This window comes from Opisthorchis viverrini (genome assembly GCF_000715545.1).
Source record: "Opisthorchis viverrini unplaced genomic scaffold opera_v5_101, whole genome shotgun sequence".
In the NCBI taxonomy this organism is placed as follows: Eukaryota; Metazoa; Platyhelminthes; class Trematoda; order Opisthorchiida; family Opisthorchiidae; genus Opisthorchis; species Opisthorchis viverrini.
In genome coordinates this window covers 26,396-40,003 of record NW_008751757.1, presented here as the reverse complement: position 1 = coordinate 40,003, position 13,608 = coordinate 26,396, and the positions used below count along the sequence as shown (strand labels likewise).

General features: G+C 46.4%; 1 protein-coding gene across 1 annotated transcript in view; it reads right to left on the bottom strand.

The window, feature by feature from the left end:
* The window catches only part of T265_05382 (hypothetical protein), a gene marked incomplete at both ends in the record, with an annotated part of 58,982 nt that overhangs the window by 21,876 nt on the left and 23,498 nt on the right, over positions 1-13,608 (bottom strand). Inside the window, 4 exons of the mRNA XM_009170380.1 lie at positions 2,610-2,863; positions 3,958-4,137; positions 10,254-10,820; positions 13,182-13,553. Of these exons, the coding sequence (XP_009168644.1) occupies positions 2,610-2,863; positions 3,958-4,137; positions 10,254-10,820; positions 13,182-13,553 (1,373 nt within the window). The remainder of the gene's footprint in view (positions 1-2,609; positions 2,864-3,957; positions 4,138-10,253; positions 10,821-13,181; positions 13,554-13,608) is intronic.

Here is a 13,608-nt window from a genome sequence, read left to right as displayed (position 1 = left end):
CCGTCAACCTTATGAACTACTTGAACCGAAATTGGACTGTTGTCGAGAAATACACTCATTTGCAAATCAATTTGATTTTCACGAGATACTCAACTGAATCTCTCGTTTATGATATTCTACATAAAGTTGATGGAAACTCAAGGAATGCCTCTACCTGATGAGTCCCAAGAAGGGAGAAACCAGTCGTGGGCTGTCGAAGAGTTTCCAGCAACCTTGTGAGTAGTTTCCTTCATGAAAGTAAACTGCGATATCTCGAATATCGTGCCAACTAAATCATGAGGCGGCCTGTGTGCAGCACATTCAGTTGTAGAATATCATAAACGAGAGATTCTCGTGAAAACCAAATTGATTTGCAAATTAGTGTATTTCTCGAATTACTAGGGTTGTTTAAAATGGTCTGAATTTTTGAAGGATCTGAACGGAGGAGAGTATTATTGTCTTCATACTCAGTGTCTGTGAGTGAAAAACCCGGGAGCATTTCGAGTCCCGAGGTTTCAGAGACAGGCAGAGTAATTTCGACTAGTACGTCAATAACAACGAGGAAAGGCGAGAGTGGACAGCCTTGTCATGCACAACTAGATGTGGTGAACTCAGGCGAAAGCTTGCCATATTGTCGTACGCACCCTCAAGAGTTCGTATAGCGCCCTCATGAGGAATATAAATTTGGAAGGGGTACCTTTGATCGCTAGACATTGCCAATGATTCTGACGGTCGACAGAGTCAAAAGCAGCTTTCAGATCAATCTGGGTCGTCTACAGGAGTGGCGCTGTTCAAGAATTTGTCTCAAGATTAAGATGTGGTCGACGCATCCACGGCCGGGACGAAAACTCAGATTGATTCACACGAAGCTGTCTCTCTCGATAACCGACCAACCTACGCAAAATGATGCCAGGGGGCCGCTCAGGGGCGACGGATACCAGGCTGATGCTACGATGACTTTCGGATGACATCCTTGCGCCTTTTTTGAAGACTTAGATGAAGTTCGAAGAAATCTATTTGACTGGCATTTCCTTTTCTTTCCCAATCTTCTGCAATATGGTTATCAGACTGTTCACCACCTGTTTTTGAAGAGTATAGAGTGCAAGCCGTCCAGGCCAGCTGCCTTGTCATGCTTGAGGATTGATATCTGACGCTGCATTTCGGCTGATGATGGCGAGCTCGCGTCGACGTTCCATACAGGTGTGCTGGATTCTTCCAGAGGTTGTGTTGAAGCAGACCAGCTAAACTGTTCTCCGAAGCTTTCAGCCAATTACCCTTCAGTGTTTTTCGCAGACACTTGTCTTCTTTTGGTCGGTTGATTGCATCAGCTGAAATAGGGGGCAGCGAAAGCCTTCTACATTTTTTGGGTCTTGGAAATTCACCAGCGCTCTGTCATTTTTCGAACTCCTGGTTATCCGGTATCATCATCATCATCATCATCAAAAGCATGACATCAGTGTTCAACACTGATGCTTTACTACCGTATTATCCGGTATCTGAGTAATTTATGTGCACCATCACGGTCGCTCGTTGCTGGTATGGCCTTTCTGGTAGCAATAAGATCTGCTGATCTCGTCGATATCCAATGTTCACTCAATCGAGTCGGAGAACTCGGACAAACAGTTCTAAGGCTAATAGCTTCTTTCACACACATCCATTCAACCTCTAAGCAATCTTCGTCATCTAAATGACTGTGCGGTTCCAGTAACTTTTTAGCCAGATCAACTCGATACTTTTGAGCCACTGAAACTTGTAGAATGGAATGCTCTGCGGCACACGTAATGCTGACGCAAAGCGAAGTGTTAACCGGTCTCTCATAATGGCATTATCAGAGTCACACTGCGTACCCAAAAAAGGAAACGGCAATCTGCACACAACTGAAGCAGTCGCTCCCATTATCCATACGCTAAGCATCGACCCCAAATCTACCGCCTAACTGTGCTCTTTCTGGACTTAGTTGGCCAACTTGGGCATCCATATCACCCGCCAGAATAACAATATTCGGCATTCTTAATGATCCATGTAGTCGTGACAGATCTTGAAAAAAAAACGCGTCTTTCTCAGTCTCCGAACTGCTGTCTGTTGGGGCGCATATACTGATAAGACAAAAAAAACACCGTTTACCACATCGAAGTGCCTTGATATTAATTCAGCCAGACGACCGCACAGAGCAAAGAGTGGGATCCAGTCCAGTAAGGCGATTTCAGCCTTCGGGCTGAGTACAACTCCCACACCGTTGTCAGGATCATCGGATATCAGAAGAGTGATATGTGGAACATCTGTGCTTGGTCTAAACACGACCGAAGAGGTGGCTTGTATGAGTACTTTGGAGACACTGCACACGTAGACAGATAGGGAAAGCAAGGTTTCAGCAAGAGATGCCCAATTCGACATTGAGTGCAAATTTTAAAGATTGCAACGTGGATCAGATCTCCTGGGATAAGTAAGTGATTCTTTCAGTTCATTCTTTTGGGCGACGTTTCAGACACGAAACATTGCCTGGGGGACTGGGAGATGGGTAGATCACACTGAATCGTCCGGTGGATGGGGAGCGGGGGGCGTATGGGTAAGGCTTTAGGTCACCAAAAAATTGGCAAAGCAATTAACTAGCAGTTGATTGGATAACGTACCGATAGATGATCGAAACGTTCTCATCGTGGCTCGGATACATGCTTGCTATGGCATTCAGCAGGTGGTAGATGGCAAATTTGGGACACCGGATCACTCGAATACGCCGAAGTGAGGGTAACGTGCTTGGGACGGTTTCCGTGTCCATCGGAACCGAAGGATGGGCGAGCAAAATGGCCTGCAGTTGTGGGCAGTTCTCTAAGGTGACATTTTTCAGATGTGGAGCACCACTCAGAACTAGATGAGATAGTCCCACCTGTAAGAGATGAATAAAGGCAAACTACATTAGTGGCTGTCGAGACGTGGGCCAACTTCACTGAAATGAACCCCTGTGATTTAATGCCTCAATAATGTTGGGTCACACTAACCACATGCCACGTGGTGAGTTCTGACTAAGGGGGGGGGGGAACCAGTAACACAAGTAGCTGAGAAAGGATCGCGGAGTTTTTTAGACCTATGTGTATATTACGACAAGTTTAGGCGATTTGGACTGAGGTCCCATACACTGTACTAGCGGTTTTGAAGGAAAGTGACTCATCATCATCGATAGCATGACATCAGTGTTCAACACCGATGCTTCACTGCCGTAAGTGAAGTGACTGGAGATGTTGCAAAACACTACAGTCGTCCTTTTTACTTCCAGCTGCTATCAAGACTATCTGGTCTAGTGTGTGGTCCAGTGTCTGTCACTTTGATTGATTCATATGTGAGTATTGGTGATGTACAACCTTGCTTACTGGACTTCGTCTCATGAGCTTTCTTTCTGTTTTCCATTCACAGAAATTATCGTGAACACCTGCCTTCGGAGAATCATTGTCCCCTGGTGCTTCCATAGCGTACACACTACAGCAGATACAGAAAAACTTAAACAGGATGGTCACCAGGTAAGTTAAGGAGGTAAAACTACAGTAAAATAGCATTAACGTATTAGATGCTATAACACTGCACTTTACATTTATGCCACAAGAAAACCTGCTTGTTCTAGGCACTTAAAACGTGATTGGTTTGGAGTGAATTCTGCGCCGGACACATCAACTTCGGACCCAAGAGAGAAAATCTCCGAGAGAGATACCAGCTGACATCGAAACGCCTCTGAAGGGGTGAACAAGAAGAGGATATCATGGAAAGGGGCAAAGTAACTTATAAATCACGAAAGGTAGTTTCGGCCTCTCTTCAGTGGGTTACTATGATCGCTTCTCCTAGTAGGGAAATAATTATACCTCAGTGGAACAAACCAGTAAGTTGCTATAAGGTCAAATGAATTCAACTGGAGAAAACTGCGGCAGACAGACAGACTGGCAAGTTTAACTGGAGAATAGAGGTAGAACACAGTGAATTTTGGACTCATACTTTTTCGAAGTGGATCGAAGTCAGGTTGCTGAACGGAGCACCTGGATTTTGCAGTACTGTGAATACGAGGGGTCCGGGGAAGGTGTGACAGCGAAGTTCCGTGGTGTCTATAGCAGCATCACGAGCGAGCCATTTACGCGGTCGGTGCTGTAGATCGGTCTCAAATTGAAGACCGGAGAGCTGAGCGGGACGAAAGAAGAATGATTTGCGGTAATAGGACATGGTACAATAAACAAACAGAGAGAAACCGGTCGGTTGTGAGGAATTTACGGCATATAGCTTTTACGCAATCCGTGAGGGGCATGGCGCATTGTCATGTCATAGGCGATCTTAACTTTTATGCTGTTCTCTAAAGCAAGGCCAAAGTGGTTCGATCGGTTCATAGTACATGTGAACTTTGGTCATGAAACATGTATGCCCATGACGACAGACTACCTAGTTGGTCAAAAAGAGTCAGTCACGACAAGCCTGAACGAACACTCGTAACAGCTACGGTAAGTAGAGCAATTGACGGTGAGTAGGTTTTCCCTGATTAAACACTGAACCTAAAGGGATCATGTGAAACGGATCTGAATACACAGACCGTGTAATGTTGATCACTGTGCCCCCAGTGAATGCTAACATCCTCGGGTTCAAGCTGCCCAACAAGACCGAAAACGAACCGTCACACAGTCTAGCCATCGATGAACCCGGAGTCCGTGCGATCGATCCTTCTGGTTGTGGTTGTGGCTGGCTGATCCGTGACAAAATCCAGCTTTTGTACAGGACGTTGCATATTGTCAGTGTACTACCGAAACACACTGATGTACAGCTTGAGGCAGATAAGTTGGACGAGCTGAAATTAAAATTTTGTAAGCGTCTAGTTTCACTAAGTAGGATCACAAGGCTGACGGAAACTCGGGGACCACGCCTACCTGATGAGCCCCAAGAACGGCGAAACTGGTCGTGGGCTGTCGATGGATTTTCAGCAACCTTATGAGTAGTTTCCTTTAGGATCATAAATGTTTTACGGTGCGATGACCCGGTTCAGAATCTCCCGGCACCTCATTGATGCCCTGTAGAAGATGGGTGACACAGAACTCTGCTTATAAACAGTGGACACGATCAATATTGTGACCTGCAATCCGTTGGCATGTTCTTCTCACGTTTGGTCATCTGCCCCAAACTCTTGAGGTGAAACTGGTGTGTCAAAGGCCTTCGGTTAACTACGGCACGCATGTGTGACCCGCATCTGAAACTGATTAGATGAGTCGGTTATGTTTCGGAGAATCGTTCCCCTTAATAGCATTGTCCCTCAGTTCCACAGTGCAAAAACTGGAATTCTTCGGAGTTTCGTAGTATCCCTCACCCTTCACTCCGTTTCTGGTCATCTCCGTGATCGCTCCCAGCGATTTGCCTCCATTCAGCTTGGTGGTGATATAACACACAGACAATGAGTGGACCTTGTGGGAATCCTCGATTGGGGTTCGTCCAATGCAGTCACGTTGAATCATTCCAAAGTTCTACATGTTCGCCACCCCTCCGCTAGTCTGCATACAACTTCGCTCTCACAATGGACCCCAATTCAATTCTGCTATCCATAACGTGTTTACGTTTTGGTCTACCGTTTTTCAACATCTCATGACTGCGAATCGGACCTCTAAAAATTTAGCTCCTTTTCCGTTTAGGGAAACTTCCTACCCGTGCTAACCACTGCTGATCTACAAGTTTCAGCTTCATTCCACTACGGAAGAAGCGAAAAAGAAGAGGATATCAGGGGAAGGGGCAGCCAAGCCAACGACCATCTACGCTACCTGAGCTACCAACATTTTCCTCTATAGAAGACAGAATACTGTCTCTGTTCATCGCAAGAACCATTAATCTCTCAATGTTCCAGTCTTCGGTTAGAGTTTACGTGTCCAAACCTTTCTGGATTTACAACTCGTGGGATCATTTGTCTTCAATTTGTTGTACGTCTATCAATGGCCTCTCATTTTGTTCCTTGTTTCGTTGCTAGCACTTTTACGAGGGATCTCCAAGCACAGATTTCCCCATTCCCTTAATCTATTTACACGAGCAGCGTGTAAAGTGGCTTTCTAAAGGGGATTCAGTGTCACAAGCCCTCCACTGATAGATCAACGGCCATCCGGATGTTAGCACTTGTCCACCCATCGGAAATGCGTTGGTAGCTGGTTGGGCAGACTTCAGCGTTACACACAATGGAACGTTGCAAACTGTATATAGCATTGAACTTGTATCCACATCTATGGCGAACGATAACGGACGGCGACATTTGCACGTGGCGATCGCACCACTACTCAAACCAGTTGTGTTGCACATCCTCAGTATACAACATATTGAATACCCGCGGTTCGAACTACTACATTAGTCTGATTATAGGAATGGCCCATCGCTAGCATCTATAAGCAAAAAGGTGTTCGGACCCCCTTATCTCACCAGAGTATACTAACTTCCCAGCCCTCGTAATTCCTTCGGGAGGCATGGCAGCTAGGCACCGGAAAGGTGTTACAGCTGAACGACTTTGGGGGCGGGATGGACCAAGTGGTTAGAGCGCAAATTTACTGACTGCAAGGTCCGTGGTTCGAACCCGACCTCTGCCTCTCGACTTCCCCTGTCTAGGTTTGGGCGACCTGGCGGTATACCAGCCCTCGTGCTTCCTTCGACTGGCATGGCAGCTAGGCACCGGAAGGGCGTTACAAAGCTGAAAGTATTCTGACTACTGTGAAAAGTAAAGAATCGTTCAACTGTAGTGTCCTTTCGGTGCCTAGCTACCATGCCACCTGAAGGAAGCACGAAGACTAGGATACTGACAAGTTGCCCAAGCCTAGACAGAAGTCGAGATGCATAGGTGGGTTCGAGCCACGGTCGTTCCATTCAATAAATTTGCGCTCTAACAACTGAGCCACCTGACACTAAACGCATGCCAGATATTTGTGAATTCTAGCGCAGAGTAGTGAACATATCCTTATCAGGGTAACTGTTCGAATGAACAAGCGGCAAAAAACGGACCGGCTACAAAATCTCAGGGTGTAGAGCCCTGACTCGGGCAACATTAAGACCGGCAATCGGACGGTTGCGGCGGGGGCGCTTCCAACTCAAATAGTTTTTGAATCCACACGTGCTCTTCATTCATTCACCGACGTTGCACAGCCTTCGTTTCCAACCTACTGACATGACTTGTCGCAACGAATCTGTCGATGTGGCAGGTGTGAATCGGTTCAGTCAGCCAGCTGGCTTATTATGAGAGAGGACAGGGCGAACAGGTTGTGCTGACCGTGGAGTGGGCGGGTCAGAATAGCACTCTATATAACAGCCGAGTCGACCCAATTGGCAACGATTCACTCATTCATCTGTGCTACTGCGTGAAGAGGTAGTGCCCACAATTGTTCTCGGGTGGGCTGTGATTGTGACAACATGGAACCTAGTCGCGGGCCAGCCACATTAATCCCAAACTGTTGGAGATTCCCATCAGCTTGAAACAGCAGTTCCCGGTGAGCGTTTCCAATCGTAAATGAGGGAGCATCGTTTGCGAAGCAGAAGTTTCTGTGATAGTACCCATTTTGCTACGAGTTTTCCTGTAACGAGCTATTCTAAACGGGATTTCTACACAGTCACACGGCATCAATCACTTGACTTCGATACCCTAGCCTCTACATTCCACGTATTGGAATAATCGACAGAAAGTCACACTCATTCAGACCCACCGCGTTTGCTGTACACGTTGCACCTAATCATCGGAAAGACCAACGATCGGACGCATTCAATTGAGCTTGCGTGCATGTGTTCAGGAATTATTGATGCTTATGGGTGGAACAACAACTTGCCAGTTGCACTTTCCACCTGGCGGGCTGAACTACTGTCAGATCGTCCGAGTTCAGACAGGAGGAATGGCACTATGGACTTTCCAGTCAGAAGCGCGTACATAGAACTCAATAATAGTTTCCGTCAAAGGAACTTGCAACACATTTAACTGATTTTTCGGACGTTGATCGAGAGGAAGCCAGAGAATAGAGGCTTATTTTGATCAGTAGTAGATACACGGTTAACTAATCCGTACCACACTTACTCAAGTATGTTATGAGGTCCGGGAAGCTAGTTTCAGGGACAAAGCTGTTGACAATGTTAACGATGAGACTGGTGCTGACAAGTAGGCAGAACCAGGGACGGAAAAATTATGCAACAGAAGCATTAGAGATTATCATCTGTCAGTACAACCCGTCATACCTGTGCACGCCGCTTCTCAGCGCCATACGCAAGGGATCGATGAATATAAGAAACACGGTAAACTTTTTCGAAAGGATTAAAAAGGCATAATCGGATCACGAACCAGTGAGTTCAAGCGACAAAAAGCGGCCATACAACTCCCTGGAAGTCACAGTCCCATGAGGTTTCAACCCTCAAGTTAGGCATAGTGTAACACGACTGCTGCCGGCGAATCGTTTCACAGTAGCTTGGGATCGATGCGTCGATAGTTCATTGACTGTGGTATACAGACCCCCGCCAACGCTCAAGGCGCATTTTCATATTCGAGCGCAGGATACCTTGCATTCTGCTACAAGCCCCTTCTAATGGTCTCTCAAGTCGTGGAGCGGTTTATACTGCCGTGGATGTCTCGAGTTTCACAGCTATATCCATAATTCCTTTGACTAGTCACGGAAATGTCGATAGAAAAAGGCCACACTCTTTTTGAGCTCACAAAGTCAACTCCAGCATCTACAACTTAGCGCTAGACCTCTCTCGAGGAAAGAAATAGACAACAAATCACCCCATCCTCGGTGTATTATTTCTAGAGGCCACTAAGTATGGTTTTTGTAAGAACGTCTAGAGTCTATTTGACTGAACAGTTTCAAGTCTAGATGTTTCTTGCAGAACTTCACATGAGTCTTGAATTAGGCAATGAATTCCAGTGTGGAATCGTACAGAGATAAGGTTTGAAATAAGCGAATATACACTCATCTGCAAACTAATTTGGTTCTTTCGAGAGACTCAACTGGAAACCAGCTGAATCTCTCGTTTATGATGCTCTCAGGCAAGTGAATGTGCTGCACCAGGCCGCCTCATGTTTCAGTCGCTACAATATTTGAAATATCGCGAAACATGTATATCTTTGTAATGTACTAGTCATAAGGTTGCTGAAAATCCATCGACAGCCAACACCATGAAGTAACGGGAGATTCAGCTGGGTTCCAGGTGAGTCTCTCGAAAGAACCAAATTAGTTTGCAAATGAGTGTATATTCGGTAATTTGGTGCAATTTGGTTTGAAGTAGAACATAAGGTTGACGGAAACCCGGGGACTGCGCCTACCTGATGAGCCCCAAGAAGGGCGAAACCGGTCGTGGGCTGTCGATGGATTTTCAGCAACCTTATGAGTAGTATATTACAAAGGTTTGAAATACATTTTAATAACGTAAAGGTGGCTGTGCTATGGAGATCGAACCCTACTGCGGCTCCAAAACCCACTAAGTTACACTGGGAATTATCGTGGGCAACTGACAAAGCTTTCGGTATTAGGTTGGCCAACCGAGAGCAGTCTGACCAATACACTACCCTGTACCCTCACCCATGCTGGGGGTTCTACCAAGTATGGTGAATTGTCCTTTAACAATGGAAACACTACGGCACTTTCCTATCAAATACTGCTGGCTTGTAATTAGGCTATTGAGATAACGGATCGTACTTAAGAGTCTAGTAATCCACTTCTCCACGTCTATTCGGAGGCCAGCCGTCCCTAATAACCGAACATCACATCGTTTGGACAGATGTGTCACGTGCAAGATACTCACCAAATGAAGGCATGCTCTGATTGGCCAGAATGCCAGCCAATCCGGATCGAGCATCTTCGACTCGACGCTTCTTCTCCCCTCACGGAGATTCTAGCACGACCTTGTGGAACACTCTGTGACTACCCTATAAATACAGTTGTAGCAATTTTCCTTTGTTTCCATAAAGTGCTGCCTGAAGCTACCGCGCCTTTTGATATACCATAGGGGGTGGAGCAGGAAGCCAAGGGACTGATACGGAGTTTCCCTACCGTTCAGCAAGACACAATAACGTCCAGGTCCAATTCGGCGCATAACCAGTACAACAATGAGGCACCGGTGACCAATAAGGACTTTGTTGTGAATGATACTTCCTTTTATCCGCATCACTGATCCCGAGAAAACTGTTCCCAGCTGCAATAATCCTGAGCGGTTTCCGTTATCCTTTTCCCTGGTAGAGATTAAGGAATATCTGGGTCCATGTCCAAGAATTAAGTAGGACATTTTTCGCAACATATCGCTGAAAAATGACTCACCGACTGGGAATTCGGGTCGCAGTGGAATGTATCGGAAACGCAACCGGGACAGTCACCGGATGAAACTGGAATGCGTGTAGTAGTAGACTGGAGGGAAGCGAGTTGGACCATTGGAGGGGTTTGGAGCACGTCCTTGGTCCATTCAGAGGCAGTGACGATTTTGAACAATTCTTGATGGAGGATGGACGGAGGGAATGGATGGAAGGCTAACGGACCCCCGAGTTGTTGCGCTTGATCGGTGGAAGAGACATCCGTGGGAATCGAGTAATCAACATGAGGCCGCGTGAGGTGTGCTGAGGAAGAACAGGCACTATCTGCAGAAATGGTGGGCGGTAGAAGTACCAGGTCATTGAAAACATTCCATTCCAGCGTGCCACAAATACAAGTCTGTGTGGACTGGGATACAAATTCCACGTTATGCGGAGTTTCCGATGGAACGGTATGAGCAGTTGAGCTAAGCGGACCAAACAGAGCATTCGCAAAACGTCTCTGACCAATTGATCGTGGACCACATGATCCGTCTAATTCCAGGAGATTGGATAAGTAGTGACGGGTCCTCAGCGAGTACTATAAAAATATGGAAATGGAAAAGTAGCTTAGAGAAACAAGAAGGATGTAGCTCGGAGGTTTAGAGTACTGCTTCCTGACGCGCGCGCAAACAGAGAGGAACATTGGCAAGGTTCACCACTACCGATCAACGGTCAACGAGACTTGTAGAACAATGCACTAGTGAAGAGCGTACAAATCTACTTTACGTCCACGGTAACGCACCGGTAGGATATGGGGGGGGGGTTCCAATATAGGGTTCAGATTAAGTGCGACATTAGTCCACGTAGTGATCGATTCAACTGTGAGTACACTTGGCGACGTTATGCCAATCGATTGTAAGGCGTGTGAAGTCATCTGACCGAGTAGCTCAACCACAATGAGCGAGAAACGAAACGAGATTAGATGCTTTGGATAAATTTAGAAATTTGGTTGGTCCTTTTTGGTCCAGAGACTTCCAAAAAACAAGGTGACATTTGTATGCTCATACCGATTGCTACTTGGGCAGAACTGAGAGAGTAGGGGCGGTACCATCTTAGGAATTAGATTATGTACGAGGACTTCCAAAAAGTGACCACACAGTGGAGATCCCAAACATTGGAAAGTCTGATTCCTTAAACGACACGACTTGTTTACCCCAAGCCAACAGATGACTAGGCTTCATTCATATCTACAAAGTACAACAATGAGCATTTGTTTTAGCGGAGGGGGCCAATAGCACATGATTGCCGGTAGGAAATCGATGAGTTCAGAAATGACACCAAACTGAGGTGAGGTTATTTGGAGATCAGTTCATGAAGGAAACATCTATCGTGCACAAAATACACCGGCTTTTCAGCATAGATTGGCTTCACTTACAGGATGAAGTCTTCGCACCAATATTCTGAAAACTTTATTTCAATATGCTTTGGAAATCCAAGAATACTCTAACTGTGTACGTACGACGTTAATCTAGCACCTGACGGAGTGTGACGATTTGGTAAACACAGTCCCTAGTAGGCCGGAATCTCGCTTGCTGCTCTGGAGTCCGTTGCACGAGCCGCCATAAAGCGACCAAGTGGCGCCAACAGTCTCGTTACGACCGGGGTCAAGCTGATTCCCCTGTGGTTACAACACCACTTTTTTGGGAATGGGCACGATCACCGACTCTCCCTAGTTGTCTCAGACAGTCACCTTTCCCCAACTACAGGCACACAGATCAGACAGACAAGCACTGACTGAGGACTTCACCCGATCTTTGAACAATGAGAGTGAGAGGTCATCCAGACCAGAAGCCCGATGGCGGCTGAGGGACTTTAAGTAGTCATAAGCCTCCGAGACGTAGGGCGTTTCAGTTCCACCGCCCAGGGTTGCACTTCAGCTGTGGGTTCCATGTTGTCCGAAGTATTCTACTCAATGGTCGAGGCGTTTTTCTTCATTCACGATGGTCGCTGAATTCTGGTGCTTGGTGGTTTGAGCACCGCAGCATTGTAAACTTGACCCTTGACGGATGTCACGCTTAAGCCACAGGTGGTACAGGTTCATGAAAGCTGCTCCAGCCTTCCCAATCCAGATGGAAATACCAGATCTCTGGCCAGACCACCGAGATTGATGTGTCTGCTCAGGTAGACAAATTTGTCGGCTCATCCGCAAGTAGGAATTCAATAAATTTGATTGCAACGCGTGCGGATGAAGTCATCAGGAGAAGAACGCAGAGATTTTCGTCTCACAAAGCTACCAAATTCTTCAGGACGCCATAGGCAAAAAAGACGGGGGCTACGAAAAGAGACAATTCTCCACGTTGGCAAGTCGATAGTGTTTGCTTATTCTTTTGCCGGCAAAGTAACAGCGCAGTAAAGTGCGTCGGTTCATGTCATCCACGTGCCGATCCACATTCGTCTCGTCCTTGCACTGTCCCAGTGGGGCATTCATTGTGCTTGCGAGATGCAACTTCTTGATTGCTCTGCGAATTACGAGTGCTTGATTGAAGACCATGGTTCGTTCGAAATGGGAAATGCAATGCGAGAAAATGATGTGCCCAATATTTGTGCTACAGCAAAGGAAAGAGACTGCGTAAAAAGCCTACTGGCCTCTTGAATGTGATCTGGCAAAATTCGATACCGCCGCGCGCACTACAGAACCGGGACACGATCTTCAGGACACATGTAGGTACATTTGAAGAGTACTTAAGGGATTTAGTTGTCAATTTTATTGAGAACAATGCACTAAAACACGTTTTATGGACACGTCATGGAGCAGAAAAGGATCGACTCATGATTGATGTCTGTTTTTCGCATGTGATATTCATCCCATTATCCTGCCAAGCAGTTTTCAATAAGCAAAATTCAGACTATTTGGTCAACTCAAACCAGATTGTGAAACATGGGCATAGGAAAAACTCACAAAAAGATCGAAAGGTTTTAGCGCCAATTCGGGATCTCGCACTCCGCCAGATGGGAATGAAGCAGCGACATTTCGTACAGAAGAGGCCAGACCGATGCTCTCAGGACATGTAGAGGAATGGCTCAAATGCCGGGCAGCCAACAAATCGGACAGCGCCTGTAGTTGTGCTACTCGACACCAGTCCACTTCGAAAGGCTGACTGGGACAATTCGATGCGACGTTGACTTTCGCTTGACATGCTCTGCGCTCAATCCAAGTTGGCTTCCGAAAAACGTCGCGTGACTGATCGCACCGAGAAAGAAACATATCACGCAACACCAAAGTTTCCAAGCATGGAAACGGTGTCCCACTGGTAATTGCATCCTCTAGGCTCTGTATGTGGGACAAAAGTGAACATAGTGAGTGAGTGAGTGGGTGAGTGAGTGAG